At 37.6% G+C, this 13,931-nt stretch overlaps 1 protein-coding gene across 1 annotated transcript; it reads left to right on the top strand.

The window, feature by feature from the left end:
* Positions 1–431: 431 nt before the first annotated feature.
* LOC139731489 (ATP synthase subunit delta, mitochondrial-like) lies at positions 432–6,892 on the top strand. The gene is made up of 5 exons (XM_071642373.1): positions 432–606; positions 2,040–2,193; positions 3,746–3,834; positions 5,102–5,272; positions 6,520–6,892. The coding sequence occupies exons 1-4, from the start codon at positions 454–456 to the stop codon at positions 5,228–5,230; spliced, it is 525 nt and encodes a 174-aa protein (XP_071498474.1). The 5' UTR covers positions 432–453; the 3' UTR covers positions 5,231–5,272; positions 6,520–6,892.
* Positions 6,893–13,931: the final 7,039 nt, after the last annotated feature.

Below are 13,931 nucleotides of genomic sequence, written 5' to 3'. Positions count from 1 at the left end.
AACACAGACACACCTTGTTGCCAAAAGGAATCATTTTTTTTTTTTTTTTTTTTTTTTTTTTTTTTTAGCTTATCATATAACAATGAGATGATCAGGGGTCAAATTGTTGCCAAGATTTTATACGAGGTGGGTTATGTAAGTGCATGTTGAATTTCATTGAAAAGAATCTTGTCTAAAACTTAAGATTTCCAGAGAGTGAGATATTCTCTGTTCCCATGACAACATATGTAATGATAATGACTTTAATGATAAGGATAAAATGGATTAAAACACAAACTGGGGATCAGTTGAGCGGACCGACTACATGCACGGACGGACACACCGTAAATCAAGCGTGCTTGGAAGTGAGCCCTCTCTCAATCACATGTGAATAGCGTGCACTTGCACTCGCCATATTCCGGTCTCAACTTCTGAAAGGTTGCGTTCTCGCCGGTCCCTCAAAATTCGAGAAAGATGTCTCTCGCCAGAAGCATTTCGAGGTTATCTGGTCATCTTCGAGCACACAGAAATGTCGTCAGGGTTTCTCAGTCATGCAGGCAGTATGCAGAGGACGCCAAGACATCAGCCCCGACACAAATGTCCTTCTCTTTCGGCTATCCTGGAAAGGTTAGTATCGTATCTTGCATGTGTAATGCGTGCGCTGGTCCCATACGTTAGATTTTGTGCTAGAAAATGTGATGTCCTCAGATACAGCTGCAGCTGTATGTAGGGTCCACAGCTGCACAGAGGTAAAAGAAACAAAATCTCACATATTGATATCAACTGGAACCTTGCATATAAAAAGTTAAAGTACTCAGAAATGCATCTACAACACCGATACTTACGACACCTAACCAAGCTAAGTTTTAAGAAATTGTATGTTTTATCTAACGTTAACAGTTAATTCTATGCCCGCTATGGAACCCTCCTGGCGACCTGGGCGGGCCTGGCTGGCTTCACATTTCACACATGTCACTCATCATTGACGGTGTCATCACGTCACAGCACACAGGCCATGCGCACACTATTGTAACTCTGAATGTGAACAAGACAAAACGATTAGAATTATGTTGTCGCAAGTGGCGTAGTAGCCTACATAAATTTAGTTGATTGGTACTGCATTGAATGTGATTGATGTTTGCACAGTAAACCTCCCCCGCGTGTGAACATCGTCTCAATTAGAGTGTATGGGTCCTTGTCAGACTTCCCCACAGGGCCACAGCATCTGGTTGGGCTCTTGTCTACCTTTCTACATGTACAGCTACACTACACATTTCGTAACAGCCTTGTGTACTTGTGGATATGGCAAATGATCTGCGACTGTCATAGAACTACTTTGTTAACCACTCAGAAAGAAAGCATAATCAATCTTTGATACCATTAACAATAGATTTTGGTTGTGGTAACCTAAGATTCTTTTTGATAGATACAGTGTACAATGGTCTGACCTGCCCCTGTTGGAACAAGTGAATACCAAGTTTTTCCATTTTTTACTGGTTCAAACCTGAAAATTTACTGATATATATATTTTTTTGGTTTGTTTGTTAATTTTTGACTGGTCTCAGCAATGTAATTTTTTTCTATCGGTCATGTCAGACCAGTAAAATGGGCAATTCCTGAAAAGTTACTGGCCTGACAGTGATTATTAAGGGTCAGGGACTGTCGGACCGGTGCCAGTGTTAAGTGGTGTGTATACAAAACCCTTGGAGTCATTTACAGGAGATCACTCTGTGTAGTTGCTTGGTATCCTCATTGTGGTGAACATGTAGCTGTCACTCATCAGATGCAGTGCTTCACATGGCATCTGGTCAGGCTAGTGTCCACATTGAAAATTGGTGTCAATCTTTCGTGAGTATCCCAGTGAGTAACACTGTGCTTCAGTTTGAATGCTTTAATTCAGGCTGCCTGTGTTTCCTATCTGTCAGCCAACAAAATAATCATGTAAGGGAAATGATTGTTGTACCATCTTCATCTTGTAATTTTTCAAGTAACTGTTAGACTTCCTCACTTGGTAATGCCTACATTTATGTTTTTTGTGTGTTTGTTTGTTTGTACATTAGATGTATTACGCAAATGCCAGCGTGAAACAAGTGGACGTTCCCTCCGGTACAGGCAGTTTTGGCATCCTTGCCCAGCATGTGCCCTCATTAGCCGTCCTGAAGCCCGGCGTTGTCACAGTCACAGAAGACGATGGTTCCCTCAACAAATTCTTTGGTATGTTCCCAAATGTATCTTATATGTATCAGTATGCGAAGAAAAATCAAAGGAAACAGATTAAACTTCACCCTAGGTCTGTTTTTGTATGTCCCCATAAAACTCTGTACTGCAATATCTTAAAGGGATTGTATAGATTTGGTTGAGACCTAACTTCATTTTTCTAACATTTTTTGGTGAGATAATAAGAATCTGAAAGAGCATATAATTCCAAGAGGAATTCAGTGTTTATTTAATGAAAATTGGTTTTCAAATGGCTGAGATATCCAAAAAGTGATAATAATAAAATGTGACTGGGCATGACTTTTATTAAGATCTCTTTGTTTCATCTTGTTTTTTGGATATCTCAGTCATTTCAAAACTGATTTTCATCAAATAAACTTTCAATTTCCCTTAGAATTGTGTGCTCTTTGATATCTCATAGAGTAGTTTATCAATATCTCGCAAAACGTTAAAAGTTAAATCCGCACCTCAACCAGTACTTTACAGTCCCTTTAAGAGTAGCTGTACAAGTGTATATTAGATATTGAATGCAGATGGAAATTTCTTGGTAATGATACCCAAATTCTTTTGCCATTAAAATCATTTGCAGTGGCAAAAGAATAAGGTTCTTTTCGTTCATCTCATCACTCACAATGAATTCATTCATGTTGTAATAGTGCCATGCAACCTGAACTGCTAAACTAGCATTTTGTATATTTTTAAGTTGTCGCTTAATATACTTTTTGACTATCATTTACATCATGAATAGCAAAATGTCGATGTCGTATTACAATCATTGTAATTCAGTTTTATGTGTTCCGTTGTTTTTGTGCACAAAAAGTTGAAATGAATTCAAATCAAATGAAAATCCTGATGAAATCAAATGAACAAAACGTGGTGAAGTTTTATTAACACTGGACGTAAGTTCACATATTTGTTGTGCTTTGATATTTTGAAGATGTTAGTCTCAACTGCATACAGCCGTACTTGTACAATTTAATTGGCGGTGGTGATATATCCTCACAATTCTTTTACTGGTTCATACTTGAAATTATAAATTATGGTGTTTACAGGGTAAGATCTTAACACCAAGAACATGATTTTTTTTTTTTTGACGCACAAACCTAAAAGAGAGTTGTGAGTTCACGACCATGTACCTGCAGTTGTTGATGCATGTTGTTGCAACTAAGTAATGTCTCTGTTTGGTGAAAACAGGTTCATGTACACTTGTAAAGTTCATTAATTTTACACTTGGTCTGAGATATTGATGAAACTACTATAATTCCGCTCATCTGATTTCACTCTATGAACTCAATGTGAACATAATGAGTATCAAATATTTGTTACCTTCAATACATTATAGATTTGTATAGCTTACTTAAAAATGATGTGTTAAGGCCTGAGCAACTAGAATTTTGTTTGGAAATTGAACTAAATATTCAAAGTATTTTAGGTTCTATATAAAAAAAAAAGATTGCATGAAGTAATTTGTTTGCATGTTTTATAAAGGTTAAATACAGTTTTTGATTGAGATAGACCTACACTAAATACTGTCTTTTCCTTTCAACAGTGAGCAGTGGCTCTGTGACGATAAACAATGATTCGTCTGTGCAGATCCTCGCCGAAGTTGCTGTGCCAATCGAGGACCTGGATGCACAGGTAAACTCATCAAACTGTTTTGAACATCTTAGTTTATGCTTTTTGCCTGCAGTTCTTGGAACGAGTGAGTGGAAAGTTGGAGTGGAGCAAATGATAGTTTGTGCCTTGTATGCACTTTGATGCAGTTTGGTAAATTTAGCTGCAAGAGACCAATTATGTAACCTGTGGATAATACTGTCACAGAAACAGTCTGTTTATGGCAGTAATGTGGTAAGTTCTTACCTTTCTTTAATGTCACATTGTGATCAGAAGTAACCCTTGTTGAGCATCACACTGAAGAAGCAGTACAATGCAGCTTATTGGAAGCAAAATAATGATTGTTATAGTAAAGACAGGAGAGACAGGTTACACAGTTTGTATTACAGCAATGTTTGGATGCATCTGTGTTAACATCTTATATTCATATGTATAATGCTAGTACATGAAGTAGAACCAGGCTCGGCAATGGAGAGAGTTCATTGTGTAGAAAGTTTGATTGTTGGTGCTTTGATTGTCGAAACTGAAAATGGTTTAAACTTAAATCGACAAGGGAAACCCATTTTCCTTTCATCGCCACAGATTTATCAATACATTCATATCTGAAATATTCTGTGTATACCACGCTCGTTGGGTTGCAGTGTCATTGGAGCAAAAGTCAGCCAAAACACGTCTGAATTTTTCTCCTTGTTCCTAATTTATCTGCCAACAACATATTAAACTGCCATGGTGGTACCTTCCCAAAACTATAACTTCCAAAATCAAAACACATTAACTTGCCAAAATAAAGATAATCCTCCCAGTAACATCTTTCATGTGCAATTTTGCATGGATGACTGTGCAGATTTAGCTTGGCAATGCATGCAAGCTGCGCTGTTTCCTTGTTAGGACACCTGCATATCATTATTATAAATAAGATCAGAAATGTTTTTGGCGAGGAAGTGCTTTCAAACTACTATTTTTGTCATGTTATTTCATCATAGATATGTATATCTAGGGGAAGATAATGATTTTATACTAGAGAATTCATCTTTCAAAAAATTGAAACAATTTGAAATTTCATATGTACTCATAATCCCCCTTTAACCCATTGAACAGTCCCGAGTATACTCGGGCAAGTATCTATGAGAAATGTGTGTAGTAGCAAAATCAGCCCGTCCTCAATGGGTTGAATTAAGCATGACAAAGAAATCGTTTAAATACTGTAGAGTATAAAAACAGCAACAAAGCAAAGAGGAAAAGTAGATTGTTACACAAGAAATGTAAATCAATGATAATGTAACACCACCAGGCAATCAAGGAAGGCATGACCAAGGCACAACAGGAACTTGCCGCTGCATCAACAGACGAGGCAAGGGCAGAAGCACAGATTGGAGTTGAAGTTCACGAGGCGCTGGATGCTGCTGTACAAGCCAAATAGAGGTCCACCCAGGAGTTTCTGAGCCTTGAAGTCTGTGTGTAGGTGAGTTACTTAGTTTGACAGTCAGTTGCGATTAAAAACAGCTCAATGCAGAATCTTTAAAGGAGACCTCCGGATGATTTTCAGACTTTTATACAAGATTTGAACAACTATAAGTTAGGTATACAGAGTACAGAGTTTCAGAATTTATAGTGATTGGGATGAGGATTGAGAATGTATTCAAAATTTACAACAAATTGCAATGAACAAAGATGATGACATGGCAGCCTCACAATAAGAATGCATGAGTTGGGGCTCAAGGAAGCAGAACAAAAGACGATGTCATGCATCCATTCTACGCTGGTGAACTTATTAAGCAAGTGATATTGTAATGGAAATACACTGCTACATTTCTGAAATATGTGAGGCTCCTATGACCCCGTTTACAGTGAGAGGCTCGGCCGCGGCCCAGCCCACCTTCATTTCAGTGTAAACGCGCAAAAGGCCAAATGCGAGGCCAATTTGGCCCCGCATTTGGCCTCACTCTGGAGGTGGTCTCGGCCGCGTCCGAGCCGCGGCCGAGCCCGGCCTTTTCTCAGTGTAAATGCAAACTGGGCCAAATGCATGGCCAATTTTAGTCTGGCTTCCAAACCCTCAGCCTGTATCTTTCGCTAGTCAGGATATTAACCCCCTCAACGTCGAAAACTAGTATAGTCTAAGGTGGTTTTGTCCTGCAAAGGATTTTTTCCTTCGGCAAAGGCCTTTGCCCAAACGGCGGCTTTTTCGCCAAGGAATTCAGTTGGCAAAGGGTCTGAAAACCAGATAATACCAAATTGCGTTTGTTTACAAGCAGAGCGCCACTACGACAAAATATTGAAAGGTTCGAATCAAAAGCGCGGCCGAGCCCTGCAGTGTAAACAGACAAAATTGCGAGGCTCGGCCTCACAATTGAGGCTGGGCTCGGCCGCGGCTCGGCCCAGCCCTGCACTGTAAACGGGGTCATAGTCATCAACACTGTTCAGTGTAATTTGTTTAAGATTTTTCAGAGTATTGTTTCTCTGCTCAAGGACCACAATAAATTCTACAAATCTATACATTAAGCTGTCGATTTATGTACTACATGATATGAAATTATGAAAATTGTCTGGAATGCCCCTTTGATTTGATGAAACTTTGGAATTCTGAAATTAGCAGAGCGCCATACATTATATACTTAAGAGTACTTACACAAAATAATATGTGTCTGCATCATACACATAATTCATAAGCTTAATATTTTTCATTTGCTTTTCTCTCTTTATATCTTTCAGATATTGCCAGTCAACAAGTCAGCATGGGTGATTCTAGAGGAGCGAGAATGAAGAGGAGAAACAAGAATACTGGAAACTTTGAGTCTGGATTCTATTTAATACCTCAGAATGCTAGCTCTGGGACAAAATTGTGATTACAAAGAACTCTTGCTACATGGAATGCCAAATGCCTTTGAGCATATTCCATCCTAAATTTTCCGCAAAAGTCATCTCCGGTTAGGACATATGGGTGTCCTAATTTGTGTCAGTTCAGGATAATACCACTTTCTCTCATGAAACTCTCACAAAAAGATGAATTCAAGCATCATTCAGCTAGCTTGCAAGTATTGTTCTCTGGTGTACAGTCTTATTAACTGATACATTTTTTGTTGTAATTGAGAAAAATAAAATATATAAATATCTGAGCATTGAGTGAGCATTGTTCATTCATTTAATAATTTCAGCTTCAACATGCACACAAAATATACTATGTTCTGGGTTATTGAATTGTGTATAATTCAAAGGGCACAAAAACATCCCAAATTATACATAAACTTTATTAATGATATAAATTATAATTTATATTAATTATAATGTATTAGGGATAATACTGTAGTACATGTAATACCGTACTCATCGTCATCAACATTTAGACACCACTTCACCCAAAATGTATTGAGTTCTTAACATGTAATGAATCAATATACACTGAAATAATTTGTGTAGCTACTACTTGAATAGGATACTCACTTTAATATAAAACATACATTTACAGTACACTGTATATGTAAAATTATGTACAGTTTCTACTATATTTGATTAAAAACTAAATGAAAGTTTTACATTTCTCGGCATCCACTTCGCTGCCACATACACAGGCAGTGTACAATCACACTACATGTATATAACATTAGAAGATTGTTGGGTTGTTGTTGTTGTTGGTTTTTTTGTCACTATTGATTTTATGTTAGACAGGTGTCATCGTCATGCTAGGTACACTCATACTTTTAATATTTGCTTTCTGCGAAGTGTTCTTGAAGCAAAATACATGTCCTGAACATGGTGGTGCTTTCCCACTCTTAAAATGTGAATCTTGTAGTAAAATGGGAGACAGTGGATCATAGGCTGAAATGGGGTGAAAGAAACAACATTTTTTAGCCTTGTGCAAGAAGGATGACCACAGATTTATGTCATAATGTAGATTCTGTCATGATTATCTCCATCTCGTACAATGGGGGGAAAAGAACTTAAACCTGCCAACTCTGTCAATTTTGAAAGTGCTTCTGCTGCAGTTCTTATCCCAAAAAACAAAACAAAACTAAACAGAAAAAGTGAGAACATTAAACAATTTTTTTTTTTGTAATGAGTATTAAATAAATATGTAATAAGACGGTATGACTTCTGTAAGAAGGTGTACAGTTTTTATTTGTTCAACGCTTGGCCGAAGCTGATTACTACACTGTACAAGCCATAATGATGACTTATCCCAGACTGGTTCTCACGCATTCAGTCTACAGGTGGCGCTATATTATGCTCTTTCTCTTCCCGAGAGCCCGATCTTACCAAGGAAGTATGATAATCGTACCAGATAGTTTCAATTTCATCTGTGTGTTTGTTTGTTTGTGTGTGTGTGTGTGTGTGTGTGTGTGTGTGTGTGTGTCGGTTTCTATGTTTGTTTGATTTTCATTCATATTCTGCATTGCAGGTTCTCGTTAAAGTTTTGTAATACATGTACATGTATCCAAGAATGTGCAATAACATTTGCAAAGATCTTCCGAGTTCTCTTGGAAGCACAGCTTGCAGAGATTTAAAAAAAAAAACAAGAATAAATGACACAATACATACAAGCTGATATTGGCAGACACGGCAGCATCTTGAAACAGCATATAAGATTAACATGAGTTACAACATAAATGGAAGCAAATGTGTCGAAACAAGTAAAATTCATATTCTGAAACCTGAACAGATGTGAAAAATGAGAAAATCTTGAAGTGATGAGGCGATAAAAGATGGCAGAGAAGTAAGTTCAGTGTCTGGTCGACAAGAAGGACTAAAATGGAAGGGCAAAGTGACGATTGCGGGCAGCGAGTGTCTCGAAACTATTCACTGTACTAGTGTGTAAGTGCATAAAAGCTTTAAGGGGAGCTTTAAGGGGGGGGGGGGGTCTTAACCCTTTGAGTGTCTATTGGCTAATGAAACCCCACAGCAATATGCACACTGTCCAAAGTCCCTGTGACTACGTCTGGGAGGGTGTAGGTTGCAACTGAACGCCAGACAGGTTCTAGGTTCCCGCCATTAAATGGTGTGTTCAGTTCTGGTCGAGGTGAAAATTTAGGCTTTAATATTTTGCAAGATATTCAGAAACCACTCTATGAGATGTCAAAGAGCATGCAATTTTAAGGGGTATCAAAAGTTTATTTGATGAAAATCAGTTTTGAAATGGCTGAGATATCTAAAAACAAGGTGAAACAAAGAGATCCTAATAAAAGTGGGGCATGTCGCCTTTTATTATTATCACACTTTTGGATATCTCGGCCATTTGAAAACCAATTTTCATCAAATAAATGTTGAATCCTTCTTAAAATTCCATGCTTTTTCATATTTCATTCATATGAGGTTTCTCATTATCTCACTTAGGAATATTCAAAACATGAATCCCCACCTCAACCAGAACTGTACAGTCCCTTTAACACTTCGTATTTGTTTCTTTCTGGGCCAAAGTGTGTGGAAAGGACCTACTGCTCTCCCCCCCCCCCCCCCCCCCCCCCCTTGAGAGGCCCATGATCAAGGGTTTCAAAAGAAAGGGGGAGCTGAAAATAGAAGAAAATGAAAGGGGCAGATCGGAGGAAGGAGATATAATAAGCAATGGAGAGGGAGTGAGAATGGAGGGAGAATGAGAAGGAACACTTGAAGAAGAGAAGTGTCGGAAACCAAAATTAATGATATAAAAGACCAGGTTTTCCAGGAGACAAGCAAAGCTTTATGATAAAGTAAGGATACAAGATTTTCATTCCATCAAATCGTTACTGAAGTAGCATACTGGTAGTATTATGCTTAACCAAAGCTTTGAGTACCGGTACAGTAATTAACTACCTTTGAATGGATAGTCAAAGTTTCCTGAAACCTCACTGATGATATTCTACACTGATATTCCAACAATTTTTACCGAATCCCATAAATACTTTGTGTATTTCGAGTAAATACTCCTGTAAGATACAAGCAAGCACCTGTGTCCGCACGTCGTACTGCTGCATGAATCCAAACGGTCGACAGGTTATCGAAATACGAGCCACATAACATCTTTGACCCCTGACCCCGTGGGAACTTTTCCAGGGACGCCTTCTGTTATAGTGAAGAAAACATCATATCCCTCTGTCAACCTCAGACATCTTTATTATATACATCTTCACTCCTTTCACGCATAAAGTGTGATTTACACTCCACAAAAATATTTTGTATGAAAGGCTACACAATGTGTTATGTCCCCATATTTCTTGAAAGGATGTCATTTAAAAAGCAATATGAAATTGCGGGTCTGAGTAAGCCTTGGGATTAGCAATGACAATAATGAAATTGTCTTCCCTATTTACTTTTACTTTCACTGCTTTGCAGGGACTAAAAATTTCTTTCATTTTCTCTGTTTTGTTTGTTTTGTTTTGTTTTGTTTTGTTTTGTTTTGTTTTGTTTTGTTTTGTTTTTGTTTTGTGTTGTTTTCGTTTCGTTTTGTTTTGTTTTGTTTTCCCCGGCTTCAATTCTGAAGTTTCCGGGGGACCCATCAGGGTATGTTCACACAGACCCCGTGGTCCATTCACGAAACAGACACTTTTTTTTTTTCCTCTCTCTTTCTTGCATATTATTTGCCAAACTTCGCCGAAGTGAGTGTGATTCTTCCATAGTTTGAAATAAAGCATGTATAAATCCTTAGGATGAGAGAGATTTTTCCGCAAAGAAATTTCTCATCATCAATCACAGCTATACATGAAGTTAGTTAATATTGAAACAGCATTACTCTTCACCAGTAATGTGTGTATAATATTGTAATGCATGTATATTATCATTATTATCATTATTACTATTACCGTTCTTATATAGCGCACAATACCTTTGGCAAGGTCTCTTATATGCGTTGTAGAGAAAAAAAAAACAAGAAAAGATAATTACAGAAACAAAGTGCTGAATACGTCACTGTCTATAGTGTCTTTGGTATGGCAAAGTGATGGCAGTGTTCACCCAGAAAGGTACACTATACTCACTTCACGTTCGATGTGAGACTTTGTTGCCATGCGTTCAACGAGTTACACGAATTCGACGAAACAGGTGAAATTGTATGTCAGTCTATGTTCGGTAAGATTTTATTGCACCTATGAATACTGATAAATAAAAATTAATTCCCTATGCGTTAAAAGCCAAATAAGGAGATGAGGAAACACAAAAACAAAAAGAGAGACGAAACAAACAAGCAAACAAAGGACAATAAAAACTTTTTGCATCCCATACAGGAACATCATACACTGAAGAGCTATCACTTGCTGTATGGGACCTATTAATCATAACTCTTATAGTGTCATTGCAGCCAGTGCATGTGGTTCTCTCTGAAGGAATGGATTTTCTCTTCAAGATGTATTTCAAACAATTTCGTGAAATATATGGAGACATTGTACATTAAAGCAAAAGAGAAAATAGATAAACAAATAAAACTGATTAGGCTTACTCTGCAGACCATTGTGAATGATTGTTATACTGAGATTAACTGAAAATAAACACTTCACTTGCAAATGAGTACTCGAAGGCCAATCTATACTCTGTATTACCACTCAGATAATCAAATCATGTAGGACCTACAAATTGTATTCCGCATATGGAGCTCTTTCACTTTCTTCGTTATCTCCATTTCCTCCGTAATGAGACGGAATCCTTCCACACATTTCACAAGAAAGTACAAGGAATTTGAGTCTGTCCACAATATGCTGTGAGCCTACTTGGTTTAAAGTCTCGAGGTCGGGTGCAGGGTCAAAATGTCGACCACAGGAATGTCATATAAACCATTTTAGTGTTATCTCCTATTATGGTTGCCCGGTAGCCCAGTACTATTCACGTTGACCGTCGTTTTCATTTATTGCGTAATGTGTTGTGTTGTCAAATACCTTATTTGTGTAAAATCATGAAGAAATTATGAGACAAGGTGAGAAAGATATGTTTATTGCGATGCTGATTTCGTTACGATATTTTACAAACGCCTGTTCTGATAGTAAACATTTTCACGTTAACATCGAATTAAACTGCCATATAGATGGCCTTCAATAAAATTCATCGTCACACAGGTTGCTCGTTGCGAAGATTGAACAGTTATTGTAGTTTCACCACCAGGCTTCGTATTTTAATTCTCAGATTGAACAGAAGATAGACCATGGTTAATATTTGATAAGTTTGTAAACTGCTCTTAACAAAGGAAAATGAACTTTATATTGTGATGTATTATCATGTTGACCAGTGGATATATCATACATTATGATTATATATTTTTGCTCGTTTTTGTAGCCGCAGAGTAGACTGTTTCCATTGCTATCCATGATGTCACATTATACAAATAAGCAGGCAATGAGCAATATTATAAACCATGTCATAATTCTTACATCTTTGCTTTTCACTGAGAGAAGACGGTTGATAATATCACAAGTTGGTCTGTAAATGAAGCATAAGATCCTAAGAGTGACCTCTTTGATAAGAAAATGAGGAATTGATAATTTCAAGGAGCTGCCTCGTGCTGACAGTGTGCGCAGGCCTATACTCGATTATATATTATGCGACATGCTCTTCCGACATGAACTTTGAAGCGCGGGTTTTTGGATGTCAAAAATTAACCAGACCGCTGCCGATTGGTGGTGGTTTGTACACGGTGGTGCAACTCCTTGAAAACCAACATTTTATTTTTCTTTCCTTAATGGTGCCTGTTGTCATAGCCGTTATCTATATCGCTATATAGCCGCGCACCGAGGAATGTACATTTCGATCTATGGGGGTACTTGACGCTATAGTACCTCCTTGATTACAAACAAACTAGGGAAGTAGGCCTACAGGTGGTCAAAGTACAGATGCATAATGTGATATAATGGAGTTGGAGAGAAGGCTGTGGGCAAGCACTGATTCCAACTCTATCTTATTCCATTTCACTGTCGGTGCACGGCGATTTAAGTTTGGATGAAAAGGTTCTAGGTTCGAATCTTCTTCCAGCAGGATATCAGCATCAGCACCTGGCAGGATAAGAACAAGAAAGCAAAAACAAAACAAAACAAAACAAGACCAACAAAAACATTCAATTGTTCCTTCATTCTTATCTATCGTTTGCTTGTTTTGGGGGTGAGCCGACGACACCTGACACAAAAATTGAGGCACATGATTGACATTTTCAATCTTAGCTCGATTTAGCTTGGAAAAGTGAAACGCAGCTGTGTTGATTTTTAAGCAGTTTCGATCAAAATCAAAAATTTTTTTCCCAATTAAGAATGAAACTACTCGATGGTAAACAATATCATTATTTCACACTGCTTCTATACCATAGAAATCACACGTCGGGCATTTGGCTAAAAAAGAGCTTCCGTCATAATATAGCATGGAAAATGAGTCAGTTGACAGTAACCAATAAATTTCTACACATTCCGTCCTCCTGAAAAAAAAAATGATATGACCATTACTAATCTACAGTGTTTACAATCAAGAGCGTCAGATCTGGTATTTGTGAAGATTTTGTATTGAGGCTTTGATGATCTAGATGAAACAAGATGATTCTACCACATTCACGGCAAAAAAGAAGAAGAAGAAGAAGAAGAAGAAGAAGAAGAAGAAGAAGAAGAAGAAAGCATTGCTTATTGTGTCTGTACATTTGTTTTCATCCTAATTACTGAAAACCAAACACATGTTTGTTGGTTTGTTTCGTTAAATTTGTTTATTTGTCGAAAACAATATCATATGATAATAATATAGAGACTCAACTTGCTTCATAACGGAATTCATCTGTTGACCCTATGGATGGTTTCATACGCCAAAATTGCCAAGGATACGCGGCGGGGTTGCAGGATTGACACATTACTTTGTATATACCCGATTATTTGTGACACGACGTTATAGTTATTATGCTGAATGTCAATTATAGCTAAGAATAACTGATTAATGCTTGTTCATATCACAAGATTATACTGCAGTTTAAAGACAGATGCATTGGTGCATACATATAGCGACAACTTTCAGATATTTTCACCGGGCAGTTTTGGGGTTCAAGCAAACAGGAACGTTGGGAGACCGAGGCAATGGTGCCATCAGCTCACAACACTCCCATTGGTAGTACACATTAGACTGGTATTCATTTTGTTTTTAATCTATAATTCAACTTAAGTATCTCAGATCATTAGGCGAGGGATAACCAAAATTGTTATGAC

Source organism: Diadema antillarum, unplaced genomic scaffold, assembly GCF_040938485.1.
Source record: "Diadema antillarum isolate AM-2024a unplaced genomic scaffold, OU_Dant_1.0 seq00000376_RagTag, whole genome shotgun sequence".
Classification (NCBI taxonomy): domain Eukaryota; kingdom Metazoa; phylum Echinodermata; class Echinoidea; order Diadematoida; family Diadematidae; genus Diadema; species Diadema antillarum.
The sequence above is the reverse complement of the archived record's forward strand: the minus strand, read 5'-3'. Positions and strand labels throughout refer to the sequence as shown.

Coding starts and splice junctions, on each gene's coding strand:
- LOC139731489 (XM_071642373.1), top strand. CDS start 454: ATGTCTCTCGCCAGAAGCATTTCGAGGTTATCTGGTCATCTTCGAGCA. Junction 2,194..3,745: donor TTCCCTCAACAAATTCTTTG/GTATGTTCCCAA, acceptor TCCTTTCAACAG/TGAGCAGTGGCTCTGTGACG. Junction 3,835..5,101: donor TCGAGGACCTGGATGCACAG/GTAAACTCATCA, acceptor TAACACCACCAG/GCAATCAAGGAAGGCATGAC.